General features: G+C 46.5%; 2 protein-coding genes across 2 annotated transcripts; both read right to left on the bottom strand.

The window, feature by feature from the left end:
- Nucleotides 1-614: 614 nt before the first annotated feature.
- On the bottom strand, nucleotides 615-7,381 carry LOC308147809 (inactive dipeptidyl peptidase 10-like; the record flags this gene model as incomplete). Its single annotated transcript, XM_080520142.1, is given in 28 exon segments — nucleotides 615-746; nucleotides 852-887; nucleotides 890-927; nucleotides 1,000-1,072; nucleotides 1,721-1,779; nucleotides 1,855-1,954; nucleotides 2,032-2,086; nucleotides 2,157-2,222; nucleotides 2,314-2,442; nucleotides 2,744-2,813; nucleotides 2,911-3,009; nucleotides 3,103-3,150; nucleotides 3,399-3,517; nucleotides 3,608-3,655; nucleotides 3,744-3,832; nucleotides 4,017-4,124; nucleotides 4,545-4,583; nucleotides 4,664-4,787; nucleotides 4,972-5,069; nucleotides 5,372-5,526; nucleotides 5,634-5,754; nucleotides 5,852-5,933; nucleotides 6,144-6,196; nucleotides 6,305-6,379; nucleotides 6,517-6,611; nucleotides 6,714-6,809; nucleotides 6,979-7,093; nucleotides 7,349-7,381. Coding segments are annotated over 28 exon segments (2,355 nt in total).
- A 2,126-nt stretch (nucleotides 7,382-9,507) lies between these two features.
- On the bottom strand, nucleotides 9,508-13,685 carry cpo (carboxypeptidase O; the record flags this gene model as incomplete). The annotated part of the gene is made up of 11 exons (XM_080520143.1): nucleotides 9,508-9,576; nucleotides 10,131-10,253; nucleotides 10,591-10,838; nucleotides 10,934-11,018; nucleotides 11,397-11,599; nucleotides 12,095-12,188; nucleotides 12,360-12,476; nucleotides 12,639-12,743; nucleotides 12,812-12,913; nucleotides 12,975-13,014; nucleotides 13,678-13,685. The coding sequence occupies 11 exons, from the start codon at nucleotides 13,683-13,685 to the stop codon at nucleotides 9,508-9,510; spliced, it is 1,194 nt and encodes a 397-aa protein (XP_080376269.1).
- Nucleotides 13,686-17,227: the final 3,542 nt, after the last annotated feature.

Below are 17,227 nucleotides of genomic sequence, written 5' to 3' on the forward strand. Positions count from 1 at the left end.
CTGGCTAACAAGGACATGACAACAACATGAACATGTCAGCTCCTTCTTCATCGGAGAGTCCACTCATTGACTGGATGTCAGAAATGTTCTACCTGTATGGACATGATGATGTTGTAAATGCTCTCTTCCTAAAGCTTCTGAACTTTAGCAAACACTTTTCTTCAATTTAACTAAATTGTTATTCTGTTGAATTTTTCACTTGAGCTCAATGAGTTCTGTAGAATTTATTTTAGTTGTTGTAAATAAGTCAGTGTTTAAAAGAAGACAACTTTTGCGATTCAATTTGGTCACAATTTAAATAAGTTATACAACTTATGGGTTAATCTTGAGACAACTCTCAGTTTTAGTCTACAAAGGTGATATTGTGATGTGGTTTTGGGACTCGCTATGGATTAGATATGGATGTATGTCGAGAGTAAGTCTGAATATATGATGTAAGGAGTGTTGTCATTAAACTCCTTCATTATGTACAGAGACACAAACTGGCCGCAACACAGATTCACAAAGAAAACAACCACAGCTGGATGTCCAATAGTGCTACTGTGCTAACTGGAGAGCTACCTCGACCGTGCTACAAACACAAACGCGTCTACGGGCTGCAGTGTCGTCCTCTTTCAGTCGTCGTCACGCTGAATTTGGAGTGATGACGCCGCGTCCAGCAGACAGCCTCTGAAGTACCCCATCAGGGAGTGAGTCAGCTGGATCTCACTCTGTGTGGACAGGAAGTGACCCTCATCTGGGTACATCTGCCACAGGAAATGCCACAAACGCGGACAAGCGTTATGAAAAAAACCAAAAACAAGTTTGAAACTAGAATAAACACAACAGGTAGGTGTGTGTGTGTCATTTACCTGTATAGTGTAGTTGGCTCCGATCTGTATGAAGTGTGTTTGATGAGCTCTGCAGAATGCTGGAAGTGAATGTTGGCTGTGCAGGAACAATATGATGATCAGTGGGTTAGAAAGTCATGCTAATGCTGAGCAGGTGACCGGTACTTACCGTCAGCGGTGCCGTGAGCCAGAAACACGGCTCCTCCCTGCACACCTCTCATGTTGGGAAGCACTCTGGATGCCTATACGCACGCACACGCACACACACACGCAGAGCGATTTCACAAGGACCTTGAATGCACCTTGAGTGACACCTTTCTGACAGGGTATCAACAAAATCCCACTGCAACCCAATTTCCACTTGTGCACCTCCCTGAGGACCTCATGACTGACACACACGAACATGCACACTCTCCACACACACACACACACACACACACACACACACACACACACACACACACACACACACACACACACACACACACACACACACACACACACACACACACACACACACACACACACACACACACACACACACACACACAAGTGAAGGTTGTTGTTGTCCTAAGTGGGTTAACTCTAACTGGGCCAGGGTGCTCTATTTCTGTGTGCGTGTGTGCGTGCGTGTGGAGTTGCGACCTTCTTCAGAGAGCTGAGTGACGTTTGTATGACCCAAAATATCAGGAAAAACATCTGGTGGGGAGGAAGCTTGTGGATAATTAGGATTAAATGAAGAGTTTCGTAGCAGCAAATTAACATTAATTCAGAAAAAGAAGACCCGACAAAGACTGTAAAGCGTAATCTACCGTGTTAGTGGCCACAGCATTCAGCAGAATTAGCATTAATGGTGAGTATCACCATTAGCAGCATTGGCAGCAGCTGACCTGGTATCTGCTGTCCTCAGTGGACCGAGAGCCCAGGTATCTCTCTGAAAAGGCGGAGGCTGAAAAACAGCAGAGCAGCTCCTTCAGTGCTAATGCTCAAGTGCACCTCCTTCAGTGTCTGCGTCTCCTCTCACCGTACAGAGACCAGTCTGTCACCGGAGCTCGAGCCGCCGCACACCGGATCAGCTTCTCTGTGGACTTCAGCATCATGAGCGTCAAGTAGCCGCCGTAGCCCTGCAGCAAACGACTTTACTGAGTTCAGCAGCTCACGTGAGAGCGTTGCACTGCACACTGAGCCCATGAGCACTAACCTGCCCATAGACGCCGACACGAGTGCGGTCGATGAACGGCAGCTTCACCAGATACCTGAAACACGTGTTTGCACTCAGCTATGACATAATCCTCACAATACAGTTTCAGAGGAACAGTGACGCACTGCAGAGCTGCGATCTGGTCCTCGGTGTCCACGACGCCGAGCTGCTGGTGGATCTGCTGAGAAACCCTGAAGGACAGAGTGCACGTTGAGGAAACATCTGACCTCAGTGTTAATAGACTAAAAAAAAAAAAAAGGAAACATTAAGATGTGCCATTACCTTTGACCTCTGAACCCTGAGCCCCGGCCGTCCAGCTGTGCCACCACCACCTGCTCCGAGCCCACCAGCACCCGGTCCCAGTGCAGCCTGAACTCCTCCGTCACCTGCTGCTGGCCCGGAGAGCTGCCGCTGACAGAAGTAACATTACTCTTAGTATTTAGAACCCCGTTACTTATCACTATTGTTTCATTGTAAAATAATAACCTAAACATAATTATAATAATATGACAGCTGGCTGACACCCAACTCGTCCTTACAAGTTATTATACAGATGTTTCTCCATGATTATCTCAGGTTTGGGTCATTGCTACCTAGCCCTAAACAAACTGCAACGGCGTCACATGCAGGTTAAACGTGCTTAAACAGACATGTGGTAGAATAAAGCTAAGAGGTGTGTAAAACTAAATCGTTGCTTTCAAGAGTGGCTCACAGGATGAGCAGCAGGCCGTAGATGGAGGACTGTGAGAAGTCTGCAGGGTAGGTGAGCTTCAGAGGCAGCTCTGACAGGACACACACACACACACACACACACACACACAGTTGTTAGAGGAAGCCGAGCATCATCACATTGACACACAAGGAGACATCGTGTGATACCAAAATCCTGGTGGAAGATAGTTTGGATCTCCGTCTGAACGGTCCTTTTAGCATCCAGCGCCGATCGCAGAGGGAGGTTCTCCTCCAGGATGAAATATGCTGAGACAGAGACAGACAGGCAGAAACAGACACACAGATATAGACCACAGAGTGTCTCTGGCCCAGAGGACTTCGGACACGAGGAGCACTCACAGTCCACGTCGTCCAAACTCAGCAGCAGCACGGCTGGAACTCCAGGACCTGGAGGACAAAGCAACACTTTAATAAACGCTGCGTGGTCGGCCCAAGTCTGACCTGAAGGAGGCGCTGTCACAGCTCGAAAGAAACCTGAGTCAAATATGTGAGTAACGTGTGTGTGTTATATGTGTAACATCAAGAGCAATCAATTCATTGGGTTTTTCTCTTTTCTCTGTTAAAAGCACCAAGAGGTGACTGTGTTGTATTTGGTGCTATATAAATAAAGTTGAACTGAATTGAATCAAGTCGACCTTGGCACTTCAGGACGGCACGTTGAGCGTCCAGACTGACGTCGACCTCATAGAAGCTGCAGCCCTCCTTCAGTAAGCAGGTCAGACATTGTCGTGGAGACACACCCAGGGTGGACACGCTGAAACACACACAGGAGGGAAGATCCTTTAAATGTCTATCAATGTGTGTGTGTGTTGTGTGTGTGTGTGTGTGTGTGTGTGTGTGTTACCTGTACAGGTGTCTGTGCTGAGCTCCGTCCTCTGTGCTCAGGAAGTAACTGTGAAGGAGATAATGGGTCACAGATATCTATTACAGACACACAGACAGACACAGACAGACACACACACACACACAAGCACACTCACACCATGTGCTTGATTTGGTCGTATGACACGATCCGAGTGACCTCCCAGGTTCCTGACGTCAGGTGATGAACTTCATCCTGACCTTGTACCTGAGGACAAGGAGGCGTTCAGCACCACTGGAAAAAAAAAAGTGAAATCCAAAAACTCCCAACGCGACACAAGGAATGTCTTTTCCAACGCCGCCTCTCTTCAGACCGCAGCTTCCATTAATGCTGGAGCGAACAGTGGCCTCGCTGTGAATGCTAACACTGAAGTTGGAGGAGGAGGAGTCACCTTCTTGGTGATCATGGTGAGGTGGTGAAATTCTCCCCGGTCGCTCTGTTTCACTGGCAGAGTGACGAAGAAGTGACTGGAGTCCTCAGAGAACAGCGGCTGCTCGCTCTGCACACAGTGACATCACCAGTCAGGGACTCGCTGTGGCCCGACAATTATTTAATTAACTTTAATACTGTTTTGTTTAGCTTGTAACAGGATTGTTTACTATGTTACAGTTTAGTATACAGTCTTGTTTACTTTGATATGGGCTTGTTTAGTTGATTACAGTCGTGTTTCCTTTGTTACGGTCTTGTTGTCTTGGTTAGTTTTGTTTCTTTGGTTCCACGGTTGTTCACTAACTTGTTTGCCCTGTTTATAGTGATGTTTTATTGTTGACAGTCTCATTTAGTCTTGTTTATTTGTTTACAGTCTTGTGTACAGTCTTGTTTTCGTGTCGACAGTCCTGCTCGCAGACTTGTTTCCATGGTTACAGTCCTTTACAGTATAGACTGGTGCGCGGCGGCAGGGCGTCTGCTGTATATTTACCGGTCTGCTGAGCCACGTCTCCGAGGACTCCCGGTGTCTCTGTGTCAAAGGAAGCACGTCACATGTTAGCGTGCCAACGCGCTGAGAGCCGGCGGTGGTGCAGCATGCAGAGCCGCTACCTGCAGGCAGCGTCCGGCGACGGCGTCGCACACTGTCAACACGGAGAGGTTCTGAGGCCGGTTCAGCCAACGCACGGCCAGCCGCGTGCTGCTGATCCACGTCACCATGGAGACGTACAGATCCCTGCAGATGGGGGAGGAGCACAGTGGAGGGGTCAGAGGGGGGCCTGATGTGTCGGCCATGTTTGTGTGTGTGTGTGTGTGTGTGTGTGTGTGTGTGTGTGTGTGTGTGTGTGTGTGTGTGTGTGTGTGTGTGTGTGTGTGTGTGTGTGTGTGTGTGTGTGTGTGTGTGTGTGTGAACTCGTCACCTGACAGCCAGCAAATCAGGAGGCTGCAGCTCCAGTGTGAGTGTCGCTCCAAACAGGCTGACCACTGACAGCCGGACCGCAGGGTTCACCTGCCCCGCCTGCAGCAGCACAGACACCCACACCCCCCCAGAAGGTCACTAATCTGAGACATGGCTCAGAACAATGGACATGTTCACCTGAAAGGTTCAGATGGGAGTGGAAACTGTCCGAGTGGAGCCCATCTATCGCCAAACACAAAGACTGAAATAAGCCTGAGGCTTCGGAAACGGTTCTCTCCAAATTATTTTTTGATCAATCGCCATCTTTGTAACACCGATGTACTTAAATCGGTTTCCACTCTCCACAGAGTCTGAACGTTTTTGGCAACAGCTGAGTGAGAGTGGGCGGAGGGCAAACGCACCATGGGATACGGGTAGAGCCGGCCTCGGGGGTAGGAGCTGCCGGTGAGCTGGGGCAGCAGTGTGTTGGGCACCAGGCTGTCGTTGATAGTGAGGAATGCCAGGCGCTGTCCGTCAGGAGACCACCACAGAGCCAGGTGGGACCCCAGGATCTCCTCTGAGGAGACACAGACACTTCCTGTCTGAGACATTCTGCTGCAGACCGGCATGGAAAGACAGCTGCTGGCAGTGTCAGCTGGTCTACGTCAAGCGTCGGCAGCAGACCTTCGTACAGCCAGTCTGCCACCCCGTTGAAGACGACTCCGTCCAGGCCGGACGAGGTGAGCCTCAGAGAGAAGCTCCGCACGTCGGCCTGATAGTAGATGTTGTTCTCAAACACATAAATCTGAGGGCAGACAGCGCGCTGACAGTTAGCTCACCTCCTGTGTGACGCGCTGACGCTAATGCTGCTCATGCAGGACGGAGGAGAGAACAAGTCTCACCAGCTGTTGCCCCCGTTTGCCCCAGGCGGCATGTTGGAGGACAGCGTTTTGCACCTCTGGAGGGTTCAACTCCAACACCTCCCTGACACGCACGCACACACACACACACACACACACACACACACACACACACACACACACACACACACACACACACACACACACACACACACACACACACACACACACACACACACACACACACACACACACACACACACACACACACACACACACACACGAGGAGGTAGCATCTCAGTGTGAGGGTCATCACAGACACACACGTACTCACCTTGTGTAGATGTTGTAAATGATGTACGAAGCTGTGTAAGAATGTCTGTAAACCTGCAAACAGACAAACCGATTCAGAATCGACACGGAACAGCAGCTTCTGCTGACGCCGACAGGAATACAGCGGCTTCAGTGCAGAGCCAGTGTGAATTCGACACTCACCGGCGTGACGTTGTACGCCAACAGTGCAAACCTCTGATCCGCGGAGAGTGAAAACCTCACCGCGTTAAAGGCCAACTGACAGGAAGGAAACACCACAGGAGAAGAATGACTTCGCCCACTTCCTGGTGGACACTGATGTTAAATGTTCACAGATGTTCTGCAGGTCGCAGGAGGATTCCACTGTGTGTGCGTGTGTTTGTGTGGTGGCTCACAAAGGTGGAGTTCCTCAGGAGAACCCGGGTCTCGTTCAGGATGAAGTTGAACGTGACGATGTGATTGTCTGTGCTCCTGTACAGCACCTCAGACTCTGTTGCACAGACACACGACACAGACAGGCTGTAGCACTGTGGGGACGAGGCAACACTCGGTGCACGCTCATGTGCGCCACAACTCACCGACGTGGACTCACCACTGATCCACGTGGCCTCAGGATCCCGAAGACTGAAGTCCACTTTGTGGAGGTCCCACACCGTCAGCCTGGACTTTCTGCTTCCTGGAAGTTCAGCTGAGAAACAACGTGCAGGTCACATTCAGCAGAACACACAGCAGCGACCAAGACCTCCAGGACGAGAACCTCGAGGACCAGGGTCTGCAGTCACACCATCGGTGTCTCAGGGACCGGGGTCTTCAGGTGACATGTGATGGAGATACAGCATGAGAGGGGCGGAGCTTACCTGGTGTGAGGACCACCACAGACATGCTGATGAGCGAGCAGACCACCACGATGACCAACAGAGAGATGGCGATGCCTTTCCAGTTCCTCTGAGGAGGGTTGGCGTCCACAAACTCCTGCAACACACACAATATATATGTGTATATAAACGCACACACGAAATCAGAAGGACACACGATCAGAACCAAACTAACACACAAAGTAGACAAAATAAACTTCCAGTGCAGATCTTGCACTCTCATCATTAAACTCGACATTGAAAGTCATGCAGTGTTCAAATATTTGCCAAAAAATTTAAAAACGAAAAAAAAAAGGGGGGGGGGTAGTGAAAGTGAATGGAAATGCACGCGCCCCGCGGATGTTCCCTGTACCTCCTGCTGCTGTGCCTCCGCGGACGCCGTCATGTCTCCTCCGCCCGGAGCTCTCCCGGTAATACCGTCCAAACCTGCACGCCACACTATACGTACAGTGCGGATCGTCAAGCCGGGTCACCATTAACAGCTTCATCCGGTCTGGATTTAAAAAAATAAAAATAAAAATTGGCCCCTCTTTAAACGCTTTACTATTCTTTCTTCTTTTTTTTCGTTTAATCAAATGTTTTACTGTATGAAAAGAGTAGGACAACAATATTGACATCAGTACTCGAAGGTTTAAGCTTTCTTTTCAAGGCAACCTGTACAAGCTGCTCTTATTTTGTAGGAGCGGAAGCGCGCTTCCGCTGTGTCGCTGTCCGTGGTGCTGAAATCAGTAACGGCATCAAATCAGTGCTGTCTGTTAGAAGCACTCATAAATGCGAATTTTCCACGTGTTGTGTTTGATGAAACATTACATTTTGTTCTTGAAAACCGAAGAAAGGTCCATTTATACTCAAATAAATATATATTTTTAATATGTGACTGCCTTTTTTAATCTGATTATGATGTCACACAAGCACTTCAGGGACCTTCGAGTCTCTCTGTTACACACACACACACACACACACACACACACACACACACACACACACACACACACACACACACACACACACACACACACACACACACACACACACACACACACACACACACACACACACACACACACACACACACACACACACACACACACACTAATGACGCTCACAAGAGGAAGAGGGGAAAAAATAGAAACTAGCCTGAGGATATATGTCTCCTTATGTATGTGTGTGTGTGTGTGTGTGTGTGTGTGTGTGTGTGTGAGGTCAACATTTCCTTCATATGAATTTTGGGCTTTTTAAATGTCATGTCATACATTTTCCTTGATTAAAACGTAGGCTCTGCTCTGCCTTTGGTTCTACTTCAGATCTCAGCCTCTCATGTCCACGGTGGTTTCTTATTTCTGAATGTCACCTCTTCACCCTGAGATGGGAGAAGTTGATCTGCAGAGGAGCGTCTTGCAGACGGGGTGAGATTTATTTCTGGGATGCAGTGTGCAGACACGCAGCTGTGAAAACAAACAGTCCCCGTGAGCAGCTCCTCTTTATTAAAAACATGCCACATTATTAGAAACGTCGCCCAGTGCACAATTAAAGGTGCCGAGCAACATTTTCCATGCTCAAAACCACAACGTGATGAAGCAGCAGCAGCAGCACAAAGTGCACTCTGCTTTTTACACTCAACCAAACTGGCTCCTGCAGGTTATCAGAGTGTGAAGGCCTCACTTGGGAGGACAGGTTAGTGTAATTAACCTGCTGAGGGTCTGGGGGGCTGCAGCTGTTTGCTCCACGAGTGCTTTAATGATAAGACAGTTGGCAAATGGTCCAGAAGGACCCTGATAAAGAAAAGTGTCTAAGCCCAGTCTTCACTGAAAGACAAGACTCAACTTTGTCTGAATAACTTTCCTTTTCTGTTGGATGAAAACAGGATGAATGTGCAGTTTTAAAAGGGGGAGAAGGTGCAGCGTAATCACTCACGACAATGACTTGCGGGAGGAAGCTTTGCAGAGTCGGAGCTGCCAAGTCATGAAGCTGATCTTCTTCACATTGGACATATTTGGACCATAAGTAGTCACAAGCCAGCAGTAAGAGATGGGCAGTCCTGTCCAACTGCACGTCCACAACGGGAACTCCCTACTTATTTCACATGGAAGCATGTGATCGGCGTTGCACGATGCACACACCCGTCTCTCTCATCCCGACACCCACAGATTTCACCAAGACTAACTTGCGTAAACATCAAGTTTGAGTGACACCATCTCCACATGGAATCGTCTCAACCAATGGGAGGAAAAAGGAAGTGACATAAAATGAACTCTTCATCCAGAGCCATCTGCTCATCTGTAGTGGCAATATGACTAAGTTTGTTTAAATATGATTATTAGATGCTGTAATTCCAAACACTTTAATAAGTTAGTACATTTTCTTAGTAATTTGATTTGAAACTATAAATGTAGGATCCAGTCTTTTGTGCTGTGACTGTTCAGTTATAATAAACACTTTTAAGACATTTTATATGTCATAACACCATAAACACCGTATTTGTGGCAGGTATATTCAATTGTGCAGGGATTTTCATGTATCTGCCACCAGGTTGATGGGTGCTGTGGTAGCCATGTTAAACCAGTAGGGGGCACTGTTGGACTGAAAAAGGCCACAGAGAGACAGTGTGAAGTGAATTATAATCTAGAATTATTTGATATCGAGATGTTTCTTGATCATTTGTACATGTTTTCTGTTTTCCAGTCGTTTTTTTTAACCTATTGTTACAGCAAGAAAATTATTTTCCTAATATCATAAATATTGGATGCCTTTTGTACTCTACAATACATTCAAATTCTCACAAAACTCATTGAATGAATCATCTTTTATCCAAATGTAAATTGTATACTTTGATCTGAAACCCATTTAATGAATGCTGATGTTTGCTTTTCCTATTATCTGTTCTATATGTGCTTAAAAACAACATTTGTGTCCAGTCGCCTTCAACTTCAGCTGCAACAATCACATCATATCAACACATCTATACAAGACATGACAAAAACACTAGTTCCACTGCAGTATGCAGCGTTAGGAGGTGAACTATATATTGATCATGCCTCTGGGAAAGAAACTGTAAGTCCAAGTTTTAACGCCGTTTAAATGAGTGTGAGTTGGAGATCAATACCTCGGCAGACGACGTCAGAAGTTGTTTCCACAGGCAACACGTGGACGTGCGGGAGTTTCCTGGAGAGCAGCAGCTGTTTCTGCTGAGAAAGTCCACACACAGACGGGGAGAACATGCAACCTCCGTACTGAGGAATCCCGGCCCTGAACTCACACTGGCACAGGTTAGAAACTGAAGACAAGCACATCAAATCAAAAAGGCATTTTGAAGATGCACTGCACTCCGACTTTTTTTGAAAATGTGACATTTATTGAAAGCAGTCGCCTTTGACCGAAAAAAATGCGTTATTATTCAGTCAAGTGATACATTTCCTTCAAACACAGCTTGTTCTTTGTCTGTACATTTTCTGTTTCACATCAATTCCAGCCTCATCTCCCCGTTCACATGAGCGTGACTCCGGTGGTTCCTGCTGCTAACAGCACAATCCAAAGGGTCGCGGCGGCGGTTGCGGTGGTGGCGGCGGCGGTGGTGGTGGTGGTGGTGGCGGCGGCGGTGGTGGTGGTGGTGGTGGCGGCGGCGGTGGTGGTGGCGGCGGCGGTGGTGGTGACGGCTTTAAAGGTCTTGTCGTGGGCGTAGGTGATGATGTGGAGGGCTCCGCTGTAGGCCTCCTCACAGGCGGGCTGGATCTGATCCTCTGGGAGCTCGAACCCAAACGTGCCGTTGTCCCTCAGCTCGAAGGTGAAGGTCAGCGGGATGCCCAGCAGGTGGGCCCAGTCTCTGGAAGAACCAGAGTTGGGGTCTGGAGGGACAAGTAAGGAGTGTTAATTCTCTCTTCCACACTGAATTCCTCCTGCTGTTAGTAGCTGCTCGTGACTGGCAGGGATGAATACTCACATAATATATCTGGAGAACTGCCAACTTTGTACCTCATGCCATGGACCTTCTCAATGGCGTCTGCTGCACCTGTTCCCACCTCCATCTGATGAAGAGCGGTCAGAGGACTTTTACCCCCGAGATGAAGATTAGAGACTCTGAAAGTTCCCTAAAGTGGCTGCTGGACCTTTGATACATCCAATCAAGATGTATTTTTCTGGTTTGGAGGAAATCTGGTCCAGCTCAGGCTTCATGAAGCGGCTCAGCTGCTCACTGTGGATGTGCCACTAAAGCCTGGGAAACTAAATGGCTGTAATCTTGCTTTACAGAATTCTGTCTGGATAAACGGTTCTGTATCCACAACCCTGATGTGGGATTACTGACCTGCGTCAAGTTTAAACCATAATCCGTCTCTAAATGCGGAGTATTGCGTGAAGCACGCCTGAAACATGCAAAGCGTCGCCGTGTTGGTCGATGTGAATACCAGCTCAGCGTAGTTGGAGGCGGTGAAGTTCGGGTGACCGTATGGAACGAGGAGCAGCTGGCCGTAGGAGTGGATGGTGAGGAAGCACAGGAAGTCTTCCTTTCGGCTTCCCACGAAGTAGGTGAGGAACTGGGTCTCGGGCTCAGACATGGGGGCGTTCCCACAGTAGATGTTACTGCAGCAGTCAGAAGAGACGCCGATCGCTGTAAATGCAGCAGAGACAATGTTACTGCGTTACAGGTGACCTGAATCAAATCATTACATCAGATACATCAAGAGTCACAAATGATCAAGCTCAATTCAGTCACGACAGGAGCTTACACACTGTATAAAAAGATACAAATGTTTCAAGCTCCACACTACCTCAGCCCGAAATGTAGATACCTTTATGTATTTGTGTCTTTTCATTTCATAAATCACATGCCAGGTAACTTCATTTGGGAAATATATTGCAGCAAACAGCAGAACAAACAGGATTATTTTTAATAAGCAAAAGCCCCAGACACAAGCATCATTTGGGTAAATCAGATACTAGAACATTGTTCTGCAGTCGTATGACTCGTCAGATTAGAGGGAGCCATGTCAGCCTGGAGGTTCCACCACAGCCTGTCTCAAAACAGCAAGGCAGCAAAGGAGCAAAAGTGCCTAATATCAATACTTTTCCATCAGTGCATAAATTAGATTTCGACGACACTCACTGCCCCAGTTTGCATTGAAATTGCGGTTGAGATCGGTGCCGTAGCACAGGCAGGGTGGAGGTCCCGGAGTCCGGTTCTTCCTCCACAAGCGGGTCTGAATTGGTCAAAACACTGAGATTCATTTAAAATATCCTCACATGCCATTTCCCCAGATGTTGGCCTGGTTCTGTGCCACTCATGGAAAACGAGATGACCTGGCACCTGCAGCTTGTCCCAAACCCTCGAAAAATAATTTAGTCAATATCAATCAAACACGAGCACTGACCGTGTTGTTCTCCCACGAGTAGACGTAACCGTCTATGTTCAACACTGGCGTCACGTAAAAGTCCATGTTCTTCATCATCAGCTGCATTTTGGGGTCCGTTTTGGATTTTTGCAGAATCTGGTTAGAAAGAGAAATCCGAGTCAGAATGAGAAGAACAAGCAGCATTGGGGAAAAAAAACATTTTCAAACAGACCTAGACCCTATTAACCTAGACTCTGTCAAGTCAAGACTTTGAGAGGGGATTTCCTGAAAGTTCTGAAGCGCTTGCCGGTTTCTTACCTGGCGGACAAAGTACTGACAGAAGGCGGGTGCGATCCACTCCCGGGCGTGTATACCACAGTCCATCCAGACGGCCTTCTTCTTCACTCCAGTGTCGACGCCGATCTGAGAGACACATTGAGACACACAGGAAACCTGCAGCAGCGCCCCGCGGCCGTGTGCTCCGTCATTACCTTCAGCAGGCTGATGGTCTGGTTTTCATGAGTCTTTCCGTAGTCCACCAGGGTCACCAGGTCGGGGTAATCCTTCACTATCAGCCACATCCAGCTGGTGATCTGTGAAGAGACGCGTTAGAAACACATCTCCTCGTTAACAAAGGGAACCAGACGTCCTCACCTCTGGCATGGGATGATATCTGAAGTAGTCGTGCTCCACCCTGTTGAGCACAACAAACAAGAGGCGTGTTAAAAAATGGGTTTCTGAAGGGTTTTACCTCACGACCTCTAAAGTACAGGAGAAAATTTGAGTTATTAAGTCATTTGCTTTGAATGACCTTTATGTTTATGATGCAAAATGGATCATAAGTATTGATAGGATAGCTATAAAAAAGGTTTAATCACTTGACAATTGATTGCTTTGGAAATGTGCCATAAAAATAAAGACAAACACAAAAAGTTAAAACTGCTTCAATAAATGAATGATATCGACGTCAGTTTTCATCAAAGACATTACATTAAAACTACTTTATTCATATTTTCACCCGAATGTGTAAAGACACCCAAACATCACATGAGATTGAGGAAACACAGGAGATGTTCAAACTAAAATAAGGGACAGATTTTCCTCTTGCCTGAAATAGACTAAATAAATAACGCAGAATAAGAGGTTATGTAAATCAAAAAAGAAGAAGAATCTTCCTAAATCTGTTTAACCGGGGACATTTGGCCAATTTCCCATGAGGGAAACCCTCATTCACGGCTCTGCTGCTTATCTTAGTAATACTTGTTTGTCATTCAGAGAAATTAAGTCATACTCGATAAATAGCAACATCAAGTAATGGCGAATTAAGTCAATCAATATTTCAACACACAAAACTCACCTCTCCATTGTTGCTGCTCCCACTGAGGAGAGCAGCACCAAAAAACTCAGCCGCAGAAAGTTCAGCATTGTTATTGTGTGAAGTTAATCCCTGTTTGTGGCTTCCTGCTTCCCACCAGACCTTTTAATGGACATATGTCGGATAAGGAAACACCTTTGTCCTCTCATCCCCATCCTCATGTAATCACTCTGAGAGTTAATGATTAATCTGCTGACAGCTTTGTGTACCTCGAAGAGGAAACACAAAGTGATGGCTGGTAATATAAATATCAAAATTTCATTTGACGTCCAACATCTCATCAAAGCGTTCAGACGAGCACGAGGGTTTTCTAACAAGTCTCACAAGAGAGACTTGATAAGAGACTAGATAAAGTGTGCAACGTTCAGGAAAGTAATCAGATGTGACGAACGGAACAGAGCAAAGTACCTGGTCATAAACACCCGATGGAGCTGTGGATTTCATTTTCAGTGGTTCAGTTTGTTCAGACAGAACGACGGGACTCCGTCCATCCAGAGACGCACGATGAATCATAAAGCCTCAAAAGAGCCCCTGCCTGGCAAAATTATTACAAAATTAGCTTTTGTGTGTAATTTGGCCTCTTCGTCTTCTCTCATAATATTTGTTATCACTGACTTCCTGTACGGTTTGTTTAATGAACCTTTTCCATTTAAGAGTCTCACTTGGCTGTTTCACATGGCTTCGTGTGCCAGTTTGACCAATTCAGTAGTGACATCACTTTGCAGTGTCTGGAGATGAAGGAGAAAACCTTTCTGAATTCTGACTTGTCCAATAATGTCCCATCAACCGTCTTTGAAATCAATGAGAAAGAGGCATATCCCTCATTGAGGACTGATGGGATATTTTAAGTGTGTGCATCAAATCAATTGAACGTTTTCATGTAAAAGCTAAAGCAGAGCATTTCTTTCTATGAATCTTTAACATTTAATCTGTATGGTAATACATCACAGTGGTTGTTGAAGATCATTAGAGGTTGTGCAGATTGAACTCAGCTGGCACATTTGAGCACATTTGTATTTCCAAATGACATTATTTTACTTGTAAATGCTGAAATAGCTTCACAAAGAAATTATAATCAACACAACTGAGAATTCTTTAAACGTAAAATAAAGTGTGGCTCCTGCAGCAGACCAGCAGAGGTCAGGGTCGTGCTTTTAGCATCGATGAAGCTGCACATGACAAAGAGAAGATGAGCAATTCAGCGGTTGAAGTTGAAAAGATGCCCGCCTCCTCCCCTGGGCGCGCCGTTACTTGTGATATGGTCATCAAAGAGCTGATGTTACCTTTTCTCACAGTATCTGCGCTGAGCTTCTTTTTTTTTTTTCGCCCACAGAGATTAATTAGTGTGTGTGGCGGCGTCTCTTCTTTCGCCTTGACAGTGAAACTCTTGCATGTTAAGTACGCCTCAGCAAAGCCCCGAAGTCTTTGTTCCCACTCTTCTTTGCTGACATGTGCATCGTGTCTGTGTGAGAGCTGCTTGTAAGATAGAAGAGGCACGACCTGTCTGGGCTTCACTTCACTGCGTGTGTGTGTGTGTGTGTGTGTGTGTGTGTGTGTGTCCCAGATAGCGGGTCTAAGCTCACATCACAGCTCCTTTCTTCAAAATGATGGATGAAAGAACTAATGCTTTCAGATGAGTGAGGCAGGCCACTGGCTCTCGTGGCCTCCATGACTTGAGGGACTGTCTATCTCTACGTGCATGTACACAAACCCAGAAACGCACCTTAACTAAGACGCGGCAGTGTTTAGGTGCTTGGCGATGAATATTTTGCTTGCAGTCAACATGGAGAGGGAAAAAGCTGGAAAGACTTGCAGATGTTTAGCACACACTCTTCTGGGGCCACTTTGTATTAAACAGCATCTGTTTGAGCTGATGTGTTGACTCGTGGTTTCATCTCTGAGGAAATGTAATTATTGACCTTGTACAGTTGAGGCAATACACCAAAACTATTAAAGAATTCAAACCTGATCAAGGAAGAAAATGCCAAATTTAAGATAAGTTCAAGCTGGACGCTCCCATGGGGATGTATTCGGGTCCAGTGATGAGCGTAGGAATACTTGCATTTAAAGTTAGTCAACTTGAAAAGTGACAGAAAAAAAGCTTAAATACACTTCAAATATATCACAGTTGAACGCTAGGCGTTTCCCAGTACAATCCATAAAAAGACCCTGACATTATAAATGACAGGAATCGTCCTCTTCTCCTGGGTTTCAGGACGATTATCACAGTATTAAACCATTACAGTTCAGTGGAGGAGTGCATGTGCAACAGAAGGCTGTAAAAATACAAAACTTACCCAACAAATGTGGGCAAATCTTACTCAATTACATCAACGGACTGTGAACTCGTCACACTCATGTACGTATTGGTTCAACTGATTAATCCTCTTGAATAAACATGTTTACTGAGAGAACTCAACTTGTTATTGAGACAAAATAGGACAACAAATGTGGTCACACTCCTTAAAGAGCTAAAAAACAAAACACCTGTTGCTTAAAAACCTGCTGCAGGCAGGAAAGGAAAAGAAAGTCAAACATTTAAATGTGACATCTGAACCCCCCCTGAGGCCATGTACACCTGTCGTAAGGAACTTTTCAAAAAGTTATATAACTCATAGCACTGATAAGGTAGCATGTTCCTCTGTTGTTTAGTGTTTTCACTGTATTGAACACCTTCAAACTTTTAAGCGATTACTTCTGGAAAGGAAACATTTCGATTGACAGTTCACTCAACTGTTCTCATAACCCAAGGCATCAAAAGGTGAATTTCCCTGCATTATCAGACATGCTGGTCACGATCTACGCGAAGGCCTTGATCCGAGTGAAAATCGATGTGTAGCAGCTGCCAAACTCTCCACACTGAAGGTTTGAGAGGAAGAGGAGGGGAGAGACTTCTGGCACCGCGTTAACAAGCTGCGATCTACCAAAATGTGAGGGGTAAAAAAAAACCAAAACAAGACCGGCGCTCACAGACAAGAGCTCCCACACACAGGAGCAATTTCAAAGCAATAAAAAATACTTGTAACAGCATCGGCAAGGACTGAAAGCACCGACCGAACAAATCATAAACACAAATAGTGTAGCCTTCCTCCCCCACAGTGCAAAGCCAAAACCCCCTCCTCTTCACTTCTCGAAGCGTTGCCATCGTCTCCCAACACAGGCTGAAGTCAGAATGCTCCCCATGAAGGAAGCCGTCACTGCACATCAAGAGGCCGACAAACCTCCCACCCAATCCTATGGGCTATGGAAGAATTGAGGGGGGGGGGGGGGGGCATGCTCATGTGTGAAATTTGTAACGGTGGAACAATCGCCTGCTTTTAAATTACTGCACAGCTGTGGAAAATGAAGCCAGTGACTCACCTCCACACCTTCCTGCGCTGTGGTCGGCGGACGAGCTTCATGTGAGGACAACACAGGTCCAGCTGCAGCCTGTCACTGAGACAAAACAAAATAAAAAACAATTACTACCACTTACTTAACTAATAATATCCATTTGTCTATTTGGAGACCACTTAAGTTTCTGGTCTCCAAC

Source organism: Blennius ocellaris (genome assembly GCF_963422515.1).
Source record: "Blennius ocellaris genome assembly, chromosome: 24".
Lineage (NCBI taxonomy): Eukaryota > Metazoa > Chordata > Actinopteri > Blenniiformes > Blenniidae > Blennius > Blennius ocellaris.